The sequence below is a fragment of the Buteo buteo genome, chromosome 5 (genome assembly GCF_964188355.1).
Source record: "Buteo buteo chromosome 5, bButBut1.hap1.1, whole genome shotgun sequence".
NCBI lineage: Eukaryota > Metazoa > Chordata > Aves > Accipitriformes > Accipitridae > Buteo > Buteo buteo.
The window spans coordinates 5,747,950-5,767,405 of record NC_134175.1 but is presented as its reverse complement, the minus strand read 5'-3'; the positions used below and the strand labels follow the sequence as shown (position 1 = coordinate 5,767,405).

The following is a 19,456-nucleotide window of genomic DNA, read 5'->3' as shown; positions in this document are numbered from 1 at the left end:
ATGCCATTCTCAGTGCCTACTGGCCAGTGGGCTAAACATTTCACAGGGCAGCTGATCTAAGAAGTTTGTTTCTAGCAAAAAAAAAAAAAAAAAGAAAAAGAAAAAAATTACAAGTTAGCAGTCAGGCTACATGGTTCATAAGGACCAAAATACTCGCCCTAGAACTGTTGCTATGCTGGAAAGACAAGGAACATGAGACAGAGGAATAAAACTTGTGATTTGCAACAATACCTGCTGGTAAGAAGGTCTGGCTTCTTCCAAATTCTCTGCTGGTGGGTTGGATCTCTTCAACAAAGTACACAAACACCCCATCAGCAGCCAGAGGCCCAGAGTTAGATTTTTTGAGCAACAACGGCTATGACGGCGTTTTCTGGGATTCATCAGGTTGGGGAAAGGAAAAACTGTGACCTCTTGAATTGGTAAAGGTTCTAAGAAGCAAAAACTACGGGAGGAAAAAGAGCAGCAGACGAAAACTGCCTTTTACTCTGCATCAGAAATCTTGAAGTAAACGAATTGAACACTGGCAACATGGAGGAAAAGGGGGGAAAAATGAACCCGCAGGGATGCTTGTACTGTAAACCTCGTAAGTCACTCTGCAAGGCACATACCTCAGCAACATATTTTCCACATTTCACCAACTGCTGTTGTCCAGGCACTTTCTATTTTCAAAACCTTCTATGTATATGAAATGTACACAGGCAGGACAATACTTTTTCATCACATCCCTGCGTTCAGTTGTGTTTTCTTTTCACAAGGATTCTTGGCTTGGAGAAATGAAAAGTGCCATCTCTTAAGAAAAGCCTTTCCTTTTAAACACTTTCAAATTTGCCCTGTTTTAGCTAAACGTGACGTTCTTTGTGAACGTTAAACAGTGGAGAGAGAGACTGAGAGGGAGAGGGGGAGAGAGAGACACACACACACACTCACTCCTGGGGAAGATATTCGTCCATTTAAGGAATGAGAAATCATCACATTCAGCAGCAGGTCTAAATACAGTAATACGAAGGTCCCTTTCGCTCCCCCTGAGCAGGAAAATGTCACTGTGTACCAGACACCCAAATACTCAGGAATCAAGTAAATCCCTCATTTTTAAGAAGGGAGCCAAATACTTCTGTTGAACAAAGATGGGACTGCAGCAGTTACGAACTACTTGCTGTACGCCATTTCTTTCAATGGCTTCTGTACTGACATGGCAGGGTTATACCAGTCATGGGATATGGCACAGCATTCCCTGCTGGTAGATAAGACTAAGGGGCAGTGGGTTATCTCACACGCTCCCTTCAGCTCCTCCTGCTGCTGGGGGTGGAAAGGAGCAGGGTGCTGCATTCTGCGCCCTGCAGAGCCTCCTGCTGGGAGGAAAGGAACTGGAATAGCTGCTTTTTACTCACTTGATGATGCATCCATCTCACCCTCTGCAACATCGGAGGCAACCTAGCATTACAGTGTTGTTGGAGCTATTTATAGTGTACCTTACACTGCACTTACACCGTTCTCTACACTGCCTCCTGCTGGTATAACCTAGTATTGGAGTAGACAGAAAAATCAACCATAAATGTCCTTCAGAAAACATTTTATAAGGACTGAATTTCTGTAATAGTTCCTCTTCCCTCCCTTTACCACCCTGCATGCATATTTCTCCCCAAAATAAGAGCCACAGTAATCCAGTAATAGACTGGTGTTAAATAGTGGTAACTCATATTTATTACAATTATATACAATCGTATTTTATATTTGAAATCTATACATGATCACACAGACGAGCACACTTGCTTGGTGAGGACAGTGAGACTCAGTTGTTACAAGAATTGCTCTGCTAAGAGACTCTGATGCAGTGAATAATATAATTGGACACCACCATTTTACCAGCTGAGAACACAATGCTGCAAATGAGAGGTTTCAAAATTCACTGTTTATTTGTGTATAGCCCCAATGGGGCAAAAAAAAGGCTGGACTGGGTAAGAAGGGCCAGTGGTTAACCTCAGAGCTGGAACTGTTCTCTCCTCTGTAAAGACTGCTTCGCTGAAGCAGGTGCCTGTCACTGGGTAGGTACAGGTCTCAGCTGATCATTTAAGATGGATTTTCTCCTCTTTTAGGGAGAAAAACAGGCTAAAAACCATTGCAAAGATTCAGAATTAACCAACTATTTCAACATCTGATACCAACTCATTCATTCACTCATTCAGGGTAGCTATAAATAAAATGTAAGATGTCAAAAACTGATGTGAGCTCCTCATCTTTGGAGGAGGAAGGGTAATAACTGGGATGAGTGGAGTCAACTTCTTTTAAAGCCTTCTTTTACTGGGGACCAATCGATAACAAAGCCACCTGTTCTCATGGATTTTACTGTGGCCATGAAACCTGGACTTGGTCCCTAGCATGAGACCACTTTAATGAGTTTAAGCATGTGGGGTGGAAATAGTGTTCTTTGGACCCCACAGAAATTTAGTGTTTTTAGATGCTAGGTAGTTTCAGGAATTGGAGGCTTGACATAAGGCTTGGAAGAGCCAAGACTAAGATTTGGTGAGGAATTCAGGGTTAAAACGTTCTTTTTTTGGCAACAGAATATCAAGTAGTTTGAGAAATAAAACAGAGGGTTATTTTGGGAAACAGAGAACTGGTTTGGGCCTTATGTGGGGATTAAAGGCTTGTGAAATCAAAGAGCTCAGGGCAGATTGGTTTCTGAAATCGGATAGAAGGGACTCTAGGATGCAGCAAAGAGGCTGACTGTTTCAGGAGAGATGGTGTTTTTGTAAAAGGACTTATTCTGTAGCTGTGGTGCATGGTAAGGCGATTGGTCTTCCAGCCTAGGCAGTGGCCCCAGCTCATGGGGAGAAGGTGGGTCTGGGAGCAGAGAAGAAGCCACTGCAACACTGCAGAGCCCTGTGGTGAAACAGGGCCCACCTTGTTCACTGGGCAATCATGACCCTGCTGAAGGTCAGTCATGGGAGAATCACTGGACAGGATGGTGGCACTTCTCTCCACAAAATGGGAGAGGCGCCAGGGACAGTGCAGGAGGCTAGGGAAGATGTACAGCAGCAGCAGCAGCAGCAGAAGCCAGGGTGCCTTAGTCAATCTCATTCTCATTGCTGGCTCCCTCAGGTCTTCGTAGCTTTTCCACTTGCTCATTAATCTGACCATCCCCTCCTCGCCGGTCCTCAGTCTGGACACCCAGACATTCCTCCTCATCTACATGGCTAACGTCATCATCCTCATCGTCCTCTTCCTCCTCTTCATTCCTTTTGGTTTCCCTTTTCTCCTCCTCACCCTGCACCTCCATCCGCACTTGGCTCTTGACGTCAATCACTGCCTTGTTGCCCTCCTCCGTGCTCAGCAGATGGCAGCTGACCTTCGAACCCTCAGGGCTGTGGTTCTCCTTGACTGGTGACGAGGTGGTAGACTCGTTGCTGACAGGTGAGATGTCACTGCTGCTATTATGGTTGGCAACAACAGGGTTGGAGGGTGAGCTTGGCTTCACTGGGATCTGCCATGACGGGATCTTAGGTGCCGAAGGGGAGGGAGGGAACTGCCTCCTTGGGGGAGGGGAAGAGGGGAAGAAAAGGAGAGAAAGGGGCTTTTATTAAAAAAACTGAGGGGTTATCATTAGAGAGAATGGTATGTGCACTGGGGAAGTCATGTAAAGCAGGACTGAAACCACAAGTCTCCTTTGCCATAAATGAACAAAACCAAGGCCACTTCACTTCTTCAGCCAGAATCTCAAAGTGCTTTACAAGCACCCTGTAATCAAGGCTGCATACAGGGAAAATATCACAGCTGGGCAATCTGAAGTACTAAAACGATCTGGTTTGGCCAATTTCAGAGAGTAAGCTAGCACTCAGGAATGCTGCCTGTGGAAAGACATGGGTGTCCCTTTATAAAACAATCACTAATTAATTGGTAAAGAAAATTCCCACTGGAGTAAGAAGTCAGACACACCAGGTCCTCGTGGCTGAGCCAAGGAATTTCACCACCTGGCTCTTGCCTCCACTGTGATACACAGCTATTGCATTCTGGCTCATTACAACCCAGAGCCTATCTCCTAGTCCCAGCATGCACTTCACATGTTTGGGCCAGATCCTGGCTGCCGCAAACTGGTTCAGCGTCTCTGACTTGAATGGAGTCAAGCTAGCTTGCACCAGCTGAGAAAGCTGGCTGCTCTGTCCTTGAGTCCTTTCCAGGTGGGCTTTAAGGATTTGATAGTAGCAGGCTAATGCCCAGCCCTAATAGGAGAATCCAAGTACCAAACAGGACAAATATAAGTGCAGTGGGGAGCAGTGGTGCCCTCAGAAAGTCATCTATCATGAAGAGCAAAGCAAAAAAGCCTGTCTGATCTAGTACTCCCCATGCATCCTTGCTTTGTGTACATGAAGATTGGGAGTATGAAGAGGTAGCAGATCAAGCTCTGAAAAGGATGCTGTGTGACAGGGAGTCCTCATGCCCCTCGGGTGAGCTGGCTAGTGCCACAGACAAGACCAGAGCAGATGAAAGCTGGCTGCCTTCCTACAGTGAGTGCTCAAACACAGCAGATTACATTTTCTTAGACTGAACTGGGAGCAGTAGTTGATCTCACCTCCCTCCTCCTGCTGCCACCACCAGCCATCGAAGAACTCTGCTGATCTAACCTCCATCTCCTGTGAGTGCAATATGCTAATGTCTGCATTATTCAACCAGTATAATAATGCAATCGACAAATTCAATCTGGAGACTTTTTTGGCTCCGGTGTGGCTGCTGCCTCCTCACTGCAGAAACATTTGCCTTTTTGTTAAAAAACAACCCCCCCAAAGTTTTCTTTTTTCCAAAAAGCACTTATCCCCCAGCTGCAACTTTCCCATTGCTGAAGAGGTGTCACTAAGTAATGCTCTCTCCCCAGCAGTGATGCTAGTATGACCCAACTTAACAGACAGTAACTTAATATGTGTCCTCAAGCCTCCAAAGCTTTCTACTGTGACTCCTGGGAGGAATGGGAGGTATAGCAAGAATTTAAAAGGATAATAAAGACAATACACTTTTCAGACTTTTGAAAATCCCACTTGCTGAGATCCAGAACATGTTTAGTCCAATCTTAGACTGATCTTTGAAGTCCATCTCTTAGGAAACAGATGGCTTGAGAAGACTTCGTTACATGTAGAAGGAGGCAAGGGAGTCACACTAGAGGGAAAGGATCAATAGCTGAAAAGCTAGATAAATTCTTAAGTAATGTACTTGGTAAAAAAGAATTTCTTCAAGAACTGAGATCTGATCCTTGTTCTTATGACTGTCCCACAGGCTGGGATTTATATCACCTCATTTCAGACATCTACTACATTATAAGATGTCTGTTCCTGAGCTAGCTAATCGAGAGAAACAGGCTCTGCTGAAGTGCAATTCTTTTCATCCTGGTTATGCCCTAACCATGAACAGGTCAGCTGAACTGTATCCAGAAGTGACTCTCTCTGTAACAGAATGCAGGTGCAGATCCTGTGGTGAATGGCAGAGAATTCCTCTATCATAAACAAAAAGGAAAAATCTTATTAATTACCCAAGGCGCTCTGTGATTTAAGGCAAGTTTGAAAAGCATTTTGAGACCTGCAAATAGAAAGTGATAGTGGAGTGCAAAGTGGTATTATTAAAATAGCAATAACAGGATACAGAGTCAGTTCCTGTTGGTAATGCCTTTCCTCTCCATGATTGAGAGGATCCCAGAAAGCAACCCTTTCCCCACACAATAATCTGCTCACATATTCCACCCATACCGGTTCAGGAGAAGTCCTTTTAACGAGTAGATCTCAGATTTCAATTCATTAATATTCTGCGACTCCAGAATCCAGTTGGTGGAAGTTGTGGCCTAGAACATGAAAAAGACAACATAAAGATCAAAGTATGAACTGGGAGATAGTTCACAAATGTCACTTTTTTCTATGTTATCCTCCCTCTCCTCCCATCTGGGAATCTCGAGCCCTGGGGATAACATACATAAGCTCATTTAAAATCTCTCAGATCTGAGCAAAACAACTTGCACAATAAAGAAGGACCTGAATGGATCCCCATGATGATCAGAAATAATAATTGTCTCAAGGTGCTAAGACTATTCAAGTATTTGCTTTCTGTTTGGGGGACTAATTCATCTTGTCTCCAACATACCATGCACAACCATTGCTGAAGCGTCTCAAGGGGATCTTTCTTTTTTGATTAGGAGGCCACCAGCACTTGTGTGAATTCAGACAAAACTAGGTCTACATAGGATGTTTTCCACCAACATATCAGGCACAAAACAATACACAAAAGCGGAAAACTGAATCATTTGACGCTGACCTAATGAATGACTTCTAGAGAACTAGAACTAGGATCCTGAAAGGCAGTGGGAGTTGCACTGAATCAGGTCCTTTGCTCTTCCCTGTGACTGCACTTAGTTGAGGCAACAGATTCAAATATTATACATTAACAACTATTTTAAAATGATTTGTTCATTTCTCCTAAATCATGAAATAAAGAATTTCTTATCTGCACTCTGTGGTGTTTAGAGGTGGGCTGATAAATTGATGCTTGGAAGTTGCAAAAATTTTCGCTACTAGATCTGAAGAATTAGAGCTATGCTTGAGTTACCAAATTGCATCTCCAGGAAGGAGCTCGACTAGGCACTGTCTTTTGGATATTTCAAGGCAATGAATGCAGTTTGGTGGGGAAAAATGATAAGTAACTCATGGAAGCCTGGTACAGCTGCCATCAGCACTGCATCAGAATTGGTAACAATCAAGGAGAACATGCTGCAGATACTACTTTTGGCACTCTTCCTTTTAACCCTTTTGGGAACTTGCGGAATAGGAGGAACATTCTGAAAGACAGATCGTGGCCTGTGGTTACCCCATTCTATCATTCTAGCAATTCGTGTAGCGATGGGCTGAGTATGGGACCAAAGAATACTCATGTCTAGCACTTCCCATAGTAATTTCTGCTAAAAGCCATTAGGAATGAGCCCATTTGTGAGCATCACTCCAGAGATACTCCTAATAAATCCCCTGACAAAGCAATCCAGGACTGGAATAACACAAACACCCTCCTTGGCAGTTCCTACTAGATGTAGCCAGAACTGGTTGTTCCTACTTATTCTTTAAACAGACTCCAGTTAGTGCTGAGTAACCCTGAACACCTTCACAGCCAGCACTCCTCACAGTGACTTCTGGGCTGTGAACCCAGTGAGCTGGGAGAGGCTCAGTCTGTAGGAGCTGTGATATACACAGATGCGTTCCCTTGGGATTCACACTCCCAGCCCTCAGACAGCAAGAATCCAGGAGCCACTGTTCTGGCTTTCCGAGACCTTGAAAGCTACAGCAGCACATTAACAAGGGAGTGATTTCCACTCACTGGCCTGCAAAGGACTCAAATTTCCAAAACACATATGGTGCCAGATGCCTAGGATTTAGAAATAAAATCTGACATCTGGGGCTTTTTAGCCAGTCTCTTTAAAAAACAGTTGTAGAAAATTCAAGCCTTGAATTTTTATGTACGTTTTTTAATTACTTAAAGTCCCTCTTTTTAATTTTTTACAGCATGCCAGTAGGAGTTTGAAAAGCAGATATAAAAACTTACATTACAGCTGAGAAAACACAGCTTTTATTCTTTGGTTTGTGGGGTTGCCCAAGTTTTTCTTTGTACACATGAGGTTTAGATATCATAACAATGTGTGCTACCATTTCAGTGCAGGGGGTAGAGAGGGGGGGAGGAAAAACTTCTTCAAGACTCTCTAAACCACCAAGAGTCTTATGCCCTTTTTCCTTCTTAAAGCTCAACATGTGGTCTTAATCTTAACACTTAAGACCTGAAAACAGTTTTCCAATTTCCGGACTGGCTCCAGGCCACTGACAGGCCACAGTTCCCAAGGAAAATTGAAGTAGAGTGTTGTGACCATAAACTGGCTTTCATGGTTGGGTTTACAGCTGTGCCACTGAGGGATTCCTACTGTACAGTGTGCACACCACATAGTCAGCTGTGGCCCACCAGTTACACACCATCAAAAGGTTTGTACGAGATTAAAGTATAGGTAAGGGGAGAAGACAACTGTTCACACTATAGGTAAAAGACTGTAAGCATTGTCTAAGGGATTTCACAGTAAAAAGAAAAAATCTCACCCTGTGCAGAGAATACTGCAAGACGACTGGGCCCTGCATAATGACAAGTTTGTGAGTGAGAGGAAGACTTCATCTCTATGTGACTGGTTCAAATCCATCCCACCTCACATGTAACCAACACTTACTGGCTAATAGAATGCTTAGGCCAATGGCTGCAAAGTACTTTGGAGATGAAGAGCAGTATTCTCATTGCCAGAAAGAAAATCAATTTTGGTTAGAAGTGGTTACTTGTAGTTACACATGTAACAACACAAACTAGTCAGAACTGATGGTTTTATTGCCGGGGTCAAGTCAGGAGTCAAGGGGAATGGGCCACTGTGTGTTACTAATGTGGGGCCACCTGTTACACTGAGATGACCGAAAGCATTGAAACAAGAAACCAAACAGTAAGAATGTTTGGCCATTACCTGGCCTGGTATCCGAAAAGGTGACTTAAATACAGTACTTCATGTGTGTGCTTGGCTGAACAGGATTAAGCAATTGTTTTGATGATGTACAAGGGTACAGGAGAAATTTAAACATGTAAAATTACAAATTACACACAAATAAAACCTCTGCACAACTGGCCTTTACCTCTTTTGGTCAGTGGACTAAACAGCACAATTATTTCATCTCAAATGCAATGCAGAAGATACAGAGCTGAGAACAGGTCTGAGGTCTCAGACACACAGGCTGTGTACAAAGCTATATAGCAAAGCCCTCTCAGAAGTTAGATATATTTCATTGAGTACCCAATTAACATCCAGTGCTTTAAACAGACCACCTATGGAGAAGTCAGATGCAGAGAAACTGTCTGGGGATATGACAGAGCTGAAGGCTGGATTGTGAACCTAATAAGGTGCTTTCCATGTGCCCACAAAAGAAGCCATGCATGTTCCAAAGAAGATGGTGATGTTGTAAATGTAGAGTTGGAAGTGGATACCTTAGAAGCAGCCAGTTCTTGGGTGAGCTCCTGGATTTTCTGTTGTTGCTGGATCAGCAGTTCCTGGACAGCTGCTAAAGTTGTCTGTAACTGAGTCACTATGAGGGAAAAAGCAGGAGAGCATTAAACTGAGACACATGCACATATATGCACTCACACGTCCTTCCTGCTGTCTAGCTACAAAGATGCCTCTATTCCTACTATATTTAATTTATCTATGCCCGCCTGCTCACTTTAATCCATATGATTTATCTGCAGTACGGGTAATCTACCTGCACTGCATCTAACCTCCAGTATTTCTAGTTTATCTTTCCATTGTATAGATGTCTATAGCCCACAGTATATCCGTCCAAAACCTCTCCCTTCTAATTATATTGGTTTATGATTTGTACATCTCCCTGAACTTACACAATGTTTGTATCATTTATCTATCTTGGGCCTCACGCAGGCAAACACTGGGGCTAGCTCCAATCTGGGAAGAGGCTGGTCTCAGGATTGACCTTAAGGTATCATGAGAAATGAAAGATGCTTTTCTTCTCACCCTCCACTAAAAAGTGTAATTAGCATCCTCCCACTCTCAACCCACCAGCTCCTTCAACCCCAACATCTTTAACAAACTTACTGCTGAAAATCATACTTTTTTCCATCCCACCAACTGAATATACTTTGCACTTTTCCCCTTTTATTTCAAGTGAACGCCCTGTATTCCCCCAGCAAACACTGAAGAACTTCTGCTGGACTCCAGCCGTAGGAGAACTTTTTCTACTTTGGTACTTTATCCAAAGCTTCCAGGCAGTAAACAAGCTGATAAAATAAAATAAAATTAAAACCTCTATTGGTGTGACAGGTAACAGCTAATCCAGACCATCATTAGGGCATCGGGTAATGAACAGACACCCTATAGAGTCAATAACAGAGAAGGTGGTTAAGGTCAGGGAGGCACAGTAATTACAGACTCTCCTGACCCTTCCTCGGATTTTCAGATGGAAGGTGGGGGGAAAACACAAAAAAAAAAAGCCCCTGAAAACATCAGAGAAGCAGAAATTAAAAATGAACTTTACAGCCCTCCGAAAGGCTGTCATTTTATTCCCCTTATTAATATTCTGAGGTTGGGAGCCTTTCCGTAAAAACATAATTAATTGAGGCCGCGCCGACAGTAAACAAGCAATTTCAAATTAAACCGAAATGACGGCGGCTTCATTTGCAAATGTGAACAGATTCTCAGAGCAGATAAATGAAGTCACCACATAAAGTGGAGATGGAGGGAAAGAAAAGGGTGGGAGTCTTGGCAGAATGGAGGATACAGGGAGAAAGGCTTTGAGGGGTGAATTGATGGAGTCATTAATCTTTACCTGTCTGTGTCACACTGCCACTCATCTCAGAAATGTTTGACTCAATCCTCTGAAGTTGTTTCCTGTCTTCTTTGCCTCCCATGATGAGAGGAAGCAGGTATTTCTGCATGGAGTACAGAAACTTTTTTAGGAAATAGGCATATGCAAAGTGGTCTTCCTAATCTACCTTGAAACATCCTTAAAGCCCACACCCCAAACCTCAGCCTTTATCACAGAGCCAGTGATCATTTATCCACACACCTGGCTGAGAAAAGAAATTCCCTCTACTGCAGGTGTTGAAGTTGCAGAAGAGAAGATGTGAGTTCTGCGGTTAAATTTTTGGAGGTGCTAAAAACAGTTCCCAACTCCATTTAAGGTTTCCTGGTACAGCTCTCAGTCCAGAGAAATGTCCGTCACATACAGAGTACAATTTCAGATCTTACGCTCTCAAATATGAACACACTGATGTGTCACAACACCTGAGCTACATCCACAAGGCAAGAAATGCCAAAGTGGGAAGAAGAGAAGAAAGGCCCAGGAAAGGCCAGAGGAAGCACAAGCCAGGGAATGAAAGGTATTATAAAAACTTTTGAAACTTGGCAGGGGAAGGGTTACAAGTCACAGAGGGAAAAGCAGGGATCTGGAGCACGGGGAATAGAGAAAGGAAATGGAGCAGTTAACAACAGTAGGAGAGAACTAAAGATCCAGGGCTAAAGGAAGTGAGAACCAAGCTAGTACAGGATGGGAGGCAGTTCAGTGACACTGTACACAGCCATGAGATCTACCTCATTCTGCCCTTGCAGAGGACAGACTGCATCTAATAGGTCACAACTCTAACTACCATGGGTCCTTCTGCAGCACTGCTCCTATGAACTGAATATGCACTTTAACAAGGGCATATCCAAGCACAACATGGCAGGTGAAAAAAATGTGAGAGAAGGATGGTCTAGGATGTGGAAATAGTCCTGATAGTGCCTATCAATTCTTTTTCATCCTGCCTTTTGATCCATGTACACCCACTGCAGAGGCATACATACAGGATGGCTTCTGAGGCAGAGCTGATTACCCAAACTGACATGTGTGGGACAGCCTTCTTCTACACTTAATAGCACCAGTTTAAGATTTCAGTGTCGCTGTACACAGCCCTTACCCGCACAAAGCACATGTACACATACATGTTTACAGTCAGACATTCTGAAAAGCAAAAAGCTTTTGATGACTTTCACGAACAGTTCTCTCTTAATTTTCACAGAATGCACGTGGGCAACTATGTTGTATCTTAGCATCCTATCTTTCATAAAAAAATCACTGTTTCCAAACTCCCTCAAAATCCCATGAAGGGCAGAAGGAATTTATCAACTGTTTCCAAAGATGTCTTACTCCTATAAAAGAATATGGGTCTCTGCTAGGCACACAATATGCCTCATGAGGTTTGGATAGACAGCAGAGCAAGAACTGTAAACAAAGAATACAGCACTAGGATATATTAACAGCATGAGTGACATTATGCCAAAAAAAATCCGTAAAATCATCAATATGTTTTAGATACGTGTCATTTAGTAACAGCAGTATGTTCAGGTCTGCAAGGCCCAGCAGCTGTTGTCTTAACACCCCTCTGGACACTTAGAGCTCCACCATTCTTTGCAAGAATGAAAAGATCAGTGAGGTTGGCATCACTACTTTAATGTAAAAACATAGGGACAACATATCTCAATAAAAAGCCATTCTCTTAAGTCGTGTAACTTTACTTGCAGAGATGGAACATGTTGCTTCATCTGGCCTCTCTCTCTCAGCCTGAGACCCAGAAAATTAATGATATGATAGGATAAGAGAAGTAGTTTTAAACCAGAAGGCCAACACTTCGATTTGTGAAATAGATGTTACTAAACAAGGCAGTAATTGTTAATAAAAGAACAAACATGAAAAACATCAACCTCTCATTAAATCTTCATCTCTGTCCCTTTTTCAAAAATAAAGCACAACTTCTACTGGACCAAAGCTCATTACACTCTGCTGTGTTGACCTGAACCACTTATGTCTTTTTATGTAGCCACAGAATATGATTCTCTACCAAAGACATTATCTAATGTCACTTAGCACGTTGCTGGAAAGCAAATCCAGAGTGAAAGAGTATATTCAACTGGAGAAACATTGCACAAGAAATAAGAAGGGGCTGCTGTCTCTACAGTACACAAGCAGACACACACTTGCTCTAACTTGTTCTAAGCACATTAGATTAGAACTACAGGATGTATGGCAGATTTGGAAATTAGCACCTTCTTTTCAACATTCTGATTGGTTAAAGAAGATTCTTTCCTACCCAGGTGCAGGAGAAAAAATGGACAAATCATTAGACTGGGGCTATGACAGTAATGTCAGCTGGCCAATGCTGGGAGAATCCCTTTACTGAACTGTGCTTAGTTTCCCCAACTTAAAAAATTCCAAAATACGTACACGCGATGAAAATGACCTTGTTTCTAGCAGTTTGAGATCCACTGCTAAAAACTAGTTTTGTTTGCTTGCCTCTTTTTGACTCTGCATTTTCATGTTAAGTGTCTACATTACTCAAATACACCAATGGCAGTGCCAGTAAGAGCAGAGATGCTTCACCAACTTGGAACCAACATGATCATTTGGACACAAGTAGCATAACATTGTTCTCTCAGAGTACAGTATAAGAGTAGCGAGGGAGATATTACCTTGTAGAGCTGGTGGAATCCAAAGGCAATTCCTGCCATTATGATAGCCAAAGCCCCATAATCTCGCCATCTGGAGCCAGGTGGACCTAAAGGTCAAAATCAAGAAATCATAGTCAGAACTACAGGTGACAACATTTTCATACACCCATTTTATCACAGAAAAGAGCAATGAATAATACCAGTTCTGCTGTTTCTTAGCAGGCATAGATTTACTGAGCAGGGGGCATTAAGATGCTGGTACTCCCTCAGGTACAGTGTGCAGGCTTCTGGCCCTAGGACATTAAAACATCTCTCCAGACCTCTAGCATTGACACTGGCCTTGCACAAAGTGTCAAAGGGAGACAAATCACAGCAGCAATTAAAAAAGTTCCATCAAGCTGGTTTGCTTTACTCTTTCCTTGCAGAAGGCATGCTGAACCCTACTGCACTTTCCCCAGATAACTGTCTGTGGTGCTAGTACTAGCTAAGGTTAACTCATTACTTGAATACCAATTGTTTTCCACTACCATAATTTTTGAAAATGGGGACAGAGCCAGAGACCCAGAAGAGTGCAGAAAAAAAGAAAGAAGGAAGTGTTTTGAGAAAGAAGATAAATCTATCAGGGCAATAAATGGGTTTATGAACACTGTGTCAGCAATTACGGACCATTTCAATAAGGAAGGATCCAGTGTCTTTCAAGCCTGAATTACAAATAGGGACCAAAGCACACATAAACAGCAGAGAGAAAATATGCAATTAAATATCTACAGAGAGAGGTAAAGAAGTCAATATTTAACACACAATTCTGCACAGAAGCTTAGAGATTCCACAGAGCAAAGCAAAGGTATGGTATGCTCTGCTCCTTCAAGCAGAATTAGAAGATACCTGTAGTTTTCCACCAGCTTTATCCTTTCACCTCCCTCGCAGTTCCCTTAACGAATCTTGTACTGCCCCCGGTTTTCTTTAATAATAAAGAGGATGCAGAGTGATCTTTCCTAAAGTTCAGTGGCAGGATGTGGGCAGAACTGATGAGGTGGAGGCCGGTGTACAGTCTCCAAACAGACAGATCCAAATCTACATGTGACCTACAACGTCTCGGAAACGCATTCTGTTCTCCAGAGTTTCAATTTAGGCTTTCAAAGGGAGGCTTAACTGGCTGAAATGGCTGGAAGCTTGTCTCCTTTCTGCTTTGCTCACCTATTGCCATTTTTCCTGTTGCTGAGATCTTCTACAGGCATTTCATTGCAGGAGTTACTCCTAATCCCAGCCCTCAGGCTCTAAGACAAGCACCGGCTCTCAAATACTGGCACTTATTGATTATTGCTACATTTTAGGACACAGCTCCTCAAATTATCCGCTGGCTAGAAATCTGAACAAATTAAAGCAGCTCTGTCAGAATTGGTGAATAGTGTCACCAGCAGTATTTTGGGTTGCTGCAGTGGCAGTTTTGGAGCTTAGGCACATGATCAAATTATCATAACTTTTTAACTTAATGAGTTAACACACGTCAGCTAAGCTGCAGTAACTGGCTGTGTACATGTCAGGATTTAAAATGATTTCTGGCTAATCTTGCTGCAAACCCCAGTCATCCATCCCACTTTCCCCTCCTTACTCTGCTCCCACTGTCATTTCTGGTATCTGAAGTCTCTTGGTTGTCCAGTTCTCTGCCCTGAACTTCTGACTAAAAATATCTTTCCATGACAACGCAACTTGTTCTAGGCTGAACTGCCTATTGTAAAGGGTTAATTAATCTCAGAGGGTGTGTGGGTCCAGCTGTGCCCTGTCCAGGGCAGTCCTTGACTGGCTGTCCATAACTACCTCCCAGCTGCGGTGACCTCTGAGTAGAAAGCAGAGGCACCTGTAGGACCCTGTCCGCTTTGCCCTTTCACCTCACTCATCTCCACCTCCATTCCTCTAATGCTTGAGCTAAGAACATTTTATTGCCCCCTGGTTTTCATTATTAATGAAAAGGGACCAGAATGATCTTTCCTAAAGTTCAGAGAGTCTATAAAGACAAGAAGCTGAAATGCCATTTTACTCGTTTTAGAGATGTGTGAAATAATTCTGTCTTGTGGCAAAAAAAAGTGAGGGGGGTGGAGAGGAAAAGTGAGGGAGGGAGGGACGCAGTAAAGGCTCTGCATTGACCACATCAACTTTACAATGTTATGAAGAATGTCACAGCTCTGCCTAAAATCCACATTCAATCTTCCTTTTTCTCTGCAATACTCTAACCTAACATGTGGGGTGGAGAGAAGGTTAGAAGTTTCTCAGTTGTAACCTCAGTCCTCACACTGACTTTTTTGCGTATCGTCAATTTCCCCACTTGTAAAACTGGAATAAAATTCAGAGAAAGTGAAAAAGCACTAATAGCCCAGTTACTCTTCAGTTTAGGAACCAGGGAAGTAACAAACCATTCTATATGAGACCCTCAAAAGGCAAATGGAAGGGACACATACATTTTCTCCAGCTGTAAGTCTGCGTGTTCTGTAAGTACATTTAACTTCACAGCAGCAACTGTAAATTGCACTTCCAGAGTAAACACTTACTGTTTTTAAGATCCCCTCCATTCATCTCAGAATTAATTTTCCTGACATCAATTAATTAGGCCTTGTGCATCCAAGTAAGGTCAGCCTCACTAGTATCCACATTTAAAAGTGTAGAAACTGAGGCTGGAAGAGGTGATTTTCCAAGAGAAAACAGTGAACCCATGGAAAGGAGTTGGGGAAAAAAAAGTTTGGATTCTAGTTACCATTTTTAATTGTAAGAGAAAACATTCTGTATTCTACAGCCTCCCACATAATGAAGACACAGGGGTGGGATAGGAAGATCCAAATGGCAAGAAAAACAGTCACTGGAGCTGATTTTTAAGCAGGTGTAAAATCTGCACAAACCCCCATAAATGGAGACCATAAATACCATGGGGAAGAACACAGACAATACCTGGATGATAAGCATGCAGCTTTGCACACCTTGCTTAGAAAATCCCCTGAGTTTGCTTGTAATTATAGGGGTTAGAAAGGTAAAAAAAAATATAAACCCAATTAATCACTTAAATATTTAAACTCAGATTTTTGTCCTCACTGCTGGATTAGTATATTTCACAACGCCAACAGCAGACAGCCCTGCTTTTTTACTGGGGGTTCATTTTAGAGCATGTTTAAACTAGTCAGATTGAGTGATGCTTCCAGCAACTAATCGCATGTCAAATAAAAGATATTTTATGTAATAAATTACTGCTACAAGTAATTCAAATGTCATTTATCAGTTTTATTATCAGTCAGGCAAAGTCTTGTTTCTCTATATTAATCAAATTCAAGCTTTTTTTAAGCTTTTTTTTTAAGCAGTTTTGACACCTCTTGGCAAAAGTACAAACTGGAGGGAAGGAATTGCTCCTCCAGAACTGGAGGAGAAATAGTAGAGATGGTATTGAGCTAAAATACAGTGTCTAGAACCTTAATTCTTGCTTCTTCCTCACAAAAGTTATTATTGTTTCTCTTAAACCAAACCCAGGAGGAGTTCAGCATACAAGAACTATGCTACTCTGAAGGCTTATAAATATGCTGCTTTCTTGTTAACCCTTCAAGAGTAAGAAAGTACTTACACAGGTAACAGCTATTTCCAACAAAACATTAGAACTTTAAGTAATACCTATACTAGCAGTTCAATTTGTACAAAGGGAAGTGTTTAAGTGGTATGAATTATTTCCTGCAACTTTAAAAATTAGAACAGACTGAGTTGACAACAGCAGGAGATCAAGCAAGTAAAATCAAAAGTTGTGCACAGGATTTATTGCTCTGACTCACAAGAGTGGACATCTTACATTGGAGTTGCTGGCAAGATCACCAACTCACCTGTTTGCTCTATTACTGCTGAATAAACTCTTTTGAGTTGGTTGTGAAGCCATCCTGAACTTCTGTACTCGTAACCCACAGATTTAACGTCATTTTTAAGCATGAAGTAGCAACACCTTGTGGGGAGGGGGACAGAGAGAAATTTGGTTTCTCAAGAGAGAGCACAGTACCCTCCTCAACTGTTTCTCCTTTTTGCTCTGTGGGGGGTAATTCTTTCTCTCTAGTTTTGTGATGTTGTGTAGAGGTGTCAAAACTACTCACAAAAACCTTTAAAAAACCCCAAAATATCAAACACAAAGTGGTTCACAGTCTTCAAGACCTATACTCCAGAAGATCAGATGCTGCTTCACAAGATACTCAGATGTTGTCTTTGGGAAGGCAAATACAGCTCATAAACTTTTTCAATATAAGTCCTTCCAATATGAGTTGTTCCCATCAACGAGTCAACTTACAGATTCAGCAGTCTACCTATCTCATTAGTCCTTTAGATATACTTTTGAACTTAAAACCTTGAAGCATTCCAACACTAGTGTCATGAATACTCTTTAAGAAGATAAGCATTAGAGATAGACAGAAAAAGTAGTATCTATCTTTCTCTATACACAACTACTCCTGACAAATCTGTGAAAGATAAATTGACTTAGTAAACTATCACAGAAACAACTGTCCTGGAGCAGATTTGGACCTATTCAGAAATATTCATTACAGGATTAGCATCCAACTGATGAAACAACCTACAGCAAACAAGGCACCTTGAAAGAGCACTGAGCCACTGCACAGTCTCATCCATCAGCTCTAGAGAAATTCACATACCCTTTTTGCAGTTCTGATACCATGGAAAGCACTTAACAGGAAGACACAAAGATGGATCCATCATTAACACCACTGGTACTACACCAGTCAAGGACTAGAATAGGGCACAGATGACACCTAATCAAAACAAGTATTTTGGTCACAGGAATACCATGTATATTTAGCTATTTATTCTTTTTATACATCCATTTAGAGGTTAAGTTAAATAGAAGGTCTACAAAGAATGGCTAGAGAGGGGAGGAACAATACCTAATGAACCTATTGTCACCATATCCCTGATTTTGGGGGTTGCTAAAAAGGACTGGCTCACAGGCAAAAGCTTTTGGTTCAAATTATTTAAAAAGCACCACTCAGATCACAAAGCTAGAGCACCAGTTTCCAATTACAACCCCTACAAAAGCTTTACTTTGGTGGTATTTTTATTTACCTTTGGTTTCTGAGCATTACAGAATGATACTGTCAGACTTCTCTTTGGAGCTGTTACTGGGAACATTTTGATGTATAAATGTTAGTTAAGATTCTTACCTAGTAAGAAGAAAGTGGGCGCTGGTACTTTGAGGAAAGCCGACATAGTAAAAGTAAAACAACAAATAGTGATAAAGCTGCAAGGGTTTACAATGTTGACAATGTTTTCCAGTTTGAACTGCATACTTCTGTCCTGCCCTACTCCTATTAGTGGAACACTGTAAAAGAAGGGAAGATTAACTCTTCCAATATTGGGTTGTGATAAGAGTTAGCTGAATGAGCAATGGATAGCACTAAGAGGGATCTGGCACTGTTTCTTCAGCAAGAAAGCATATTTTGCTTTTCTGGCATTTTCTGTGAAATATGGCAGACAGGTATTAGCCCAGGAGGCAGAATTCAGTCCTGGAGTTCACCAGCACACCTAAAACAACAGTCAGAAATATTCCAGTTCTGAGCCCAACACCATCACAAATGTTTTTATTCCCAAACTGTGCCAAACCAGAGTATTTAAAAACTCAGAAAACAAGTCTAGTATTGTCTCTAGCAATAGCAAAACTATGCCATAAACTAATAAACAGAGCCCTAAGTGGACAGTTACATTGGTTATTATCTGACCTAGAGCTGTTTAGAAGCAGTATCAAAATTCTATTCTTAATACTTGGCAGGTAAGTGAAGTGATTTTCAAACTGCCAGACACACATGTGAGCTGAACAGCTTCTTTTGATGGATTTTTAATGGTGTGTACTTTGGTTTTTATTGTTTGGAGCTTAGATACTTTTTTGCGAGGTTTGTTTTAAAATGCAAATATATATGTAAATTTTGAGTCTACACAGATTATGTTGGGACTTAAAAAATTCTTTGAGAGTGTATTTTGTACACAAAATCATACAATCACATCCACACAGTCTACACAGAATTTCTGCTGTCACTCCTCAAATTATTTAAGATTGAAGAGAGAAAGTTTGTTAAAATTAAGGATCCATATTTACTGTTTATTATTATTTGTAACCTGACAGCACTCTTAAAACTCATTTATGCTGGGGGTCCATTGTACCAGACCTTAAACTCACACACAGGAAGTTACAGACTAAGTCCTGAAGACCTTATATTCTAGCTTGCTGTTCATGCTGAAAATACACCTATTTCAAGTAACTGTTCAAGGCATTAACTGTCAGAGTTCAAGGAATATCTGGATGATGCTCAGTCGTATGGTTTAGTTTTAGGTAGTCCTGCGAGGAGCAGGGAGTTGGACTCCACGATCCTTAAGGGTCCCTTCCAAATCGAGATATTCTAT

The 19,456-nt window shown here is 41.8% G+C and overlaps 1 protein-coding gene across 1 annotated transcript in view; it reads right to left on the bottom strand.

Moving 5' to 3' along the window:
• Nucleotides 1-2,542: 2,542 nt before the first annotated feature.
• The window catches only part of PEX14 (peroxisomal biogenesis factor 14), a 78,759-nt gene continuing 61,845 nt past the window's right edge, over nucleotides 2,543-19,456 (bottom strand). Inside the window, exons 5-9 of the mRNA XM_075027384.1 lie at nucleotides 13,055-13,140; nucleotides 10,377-10,479; nucleotides 9,025-9,122; nucleotides 5,730-5,821; nucleotides 2,543-3,530 (exon numbers count right to left, since the gene is read on the bottom strand). Coding sequence (XP_074883485.1) covers nucleotides 3,065-3,530; nucleotides 5,730-5,821; nucleotides 9,025-9,122; nucleotides 10,377-10,479; nucleotides 13,055-13,140 — 845 coding nt within the window. The 3' untranslated portion in view covers nucleotides 2,543-3,064. The remainder of the gene's footprint in view (nucleotides 3,531-5,729; nucleotides 5,822-9,024; nucleotides 9,123-10,376; nucleotides 10,480-13,054; nucleotides 13,141-19,456) is intronic.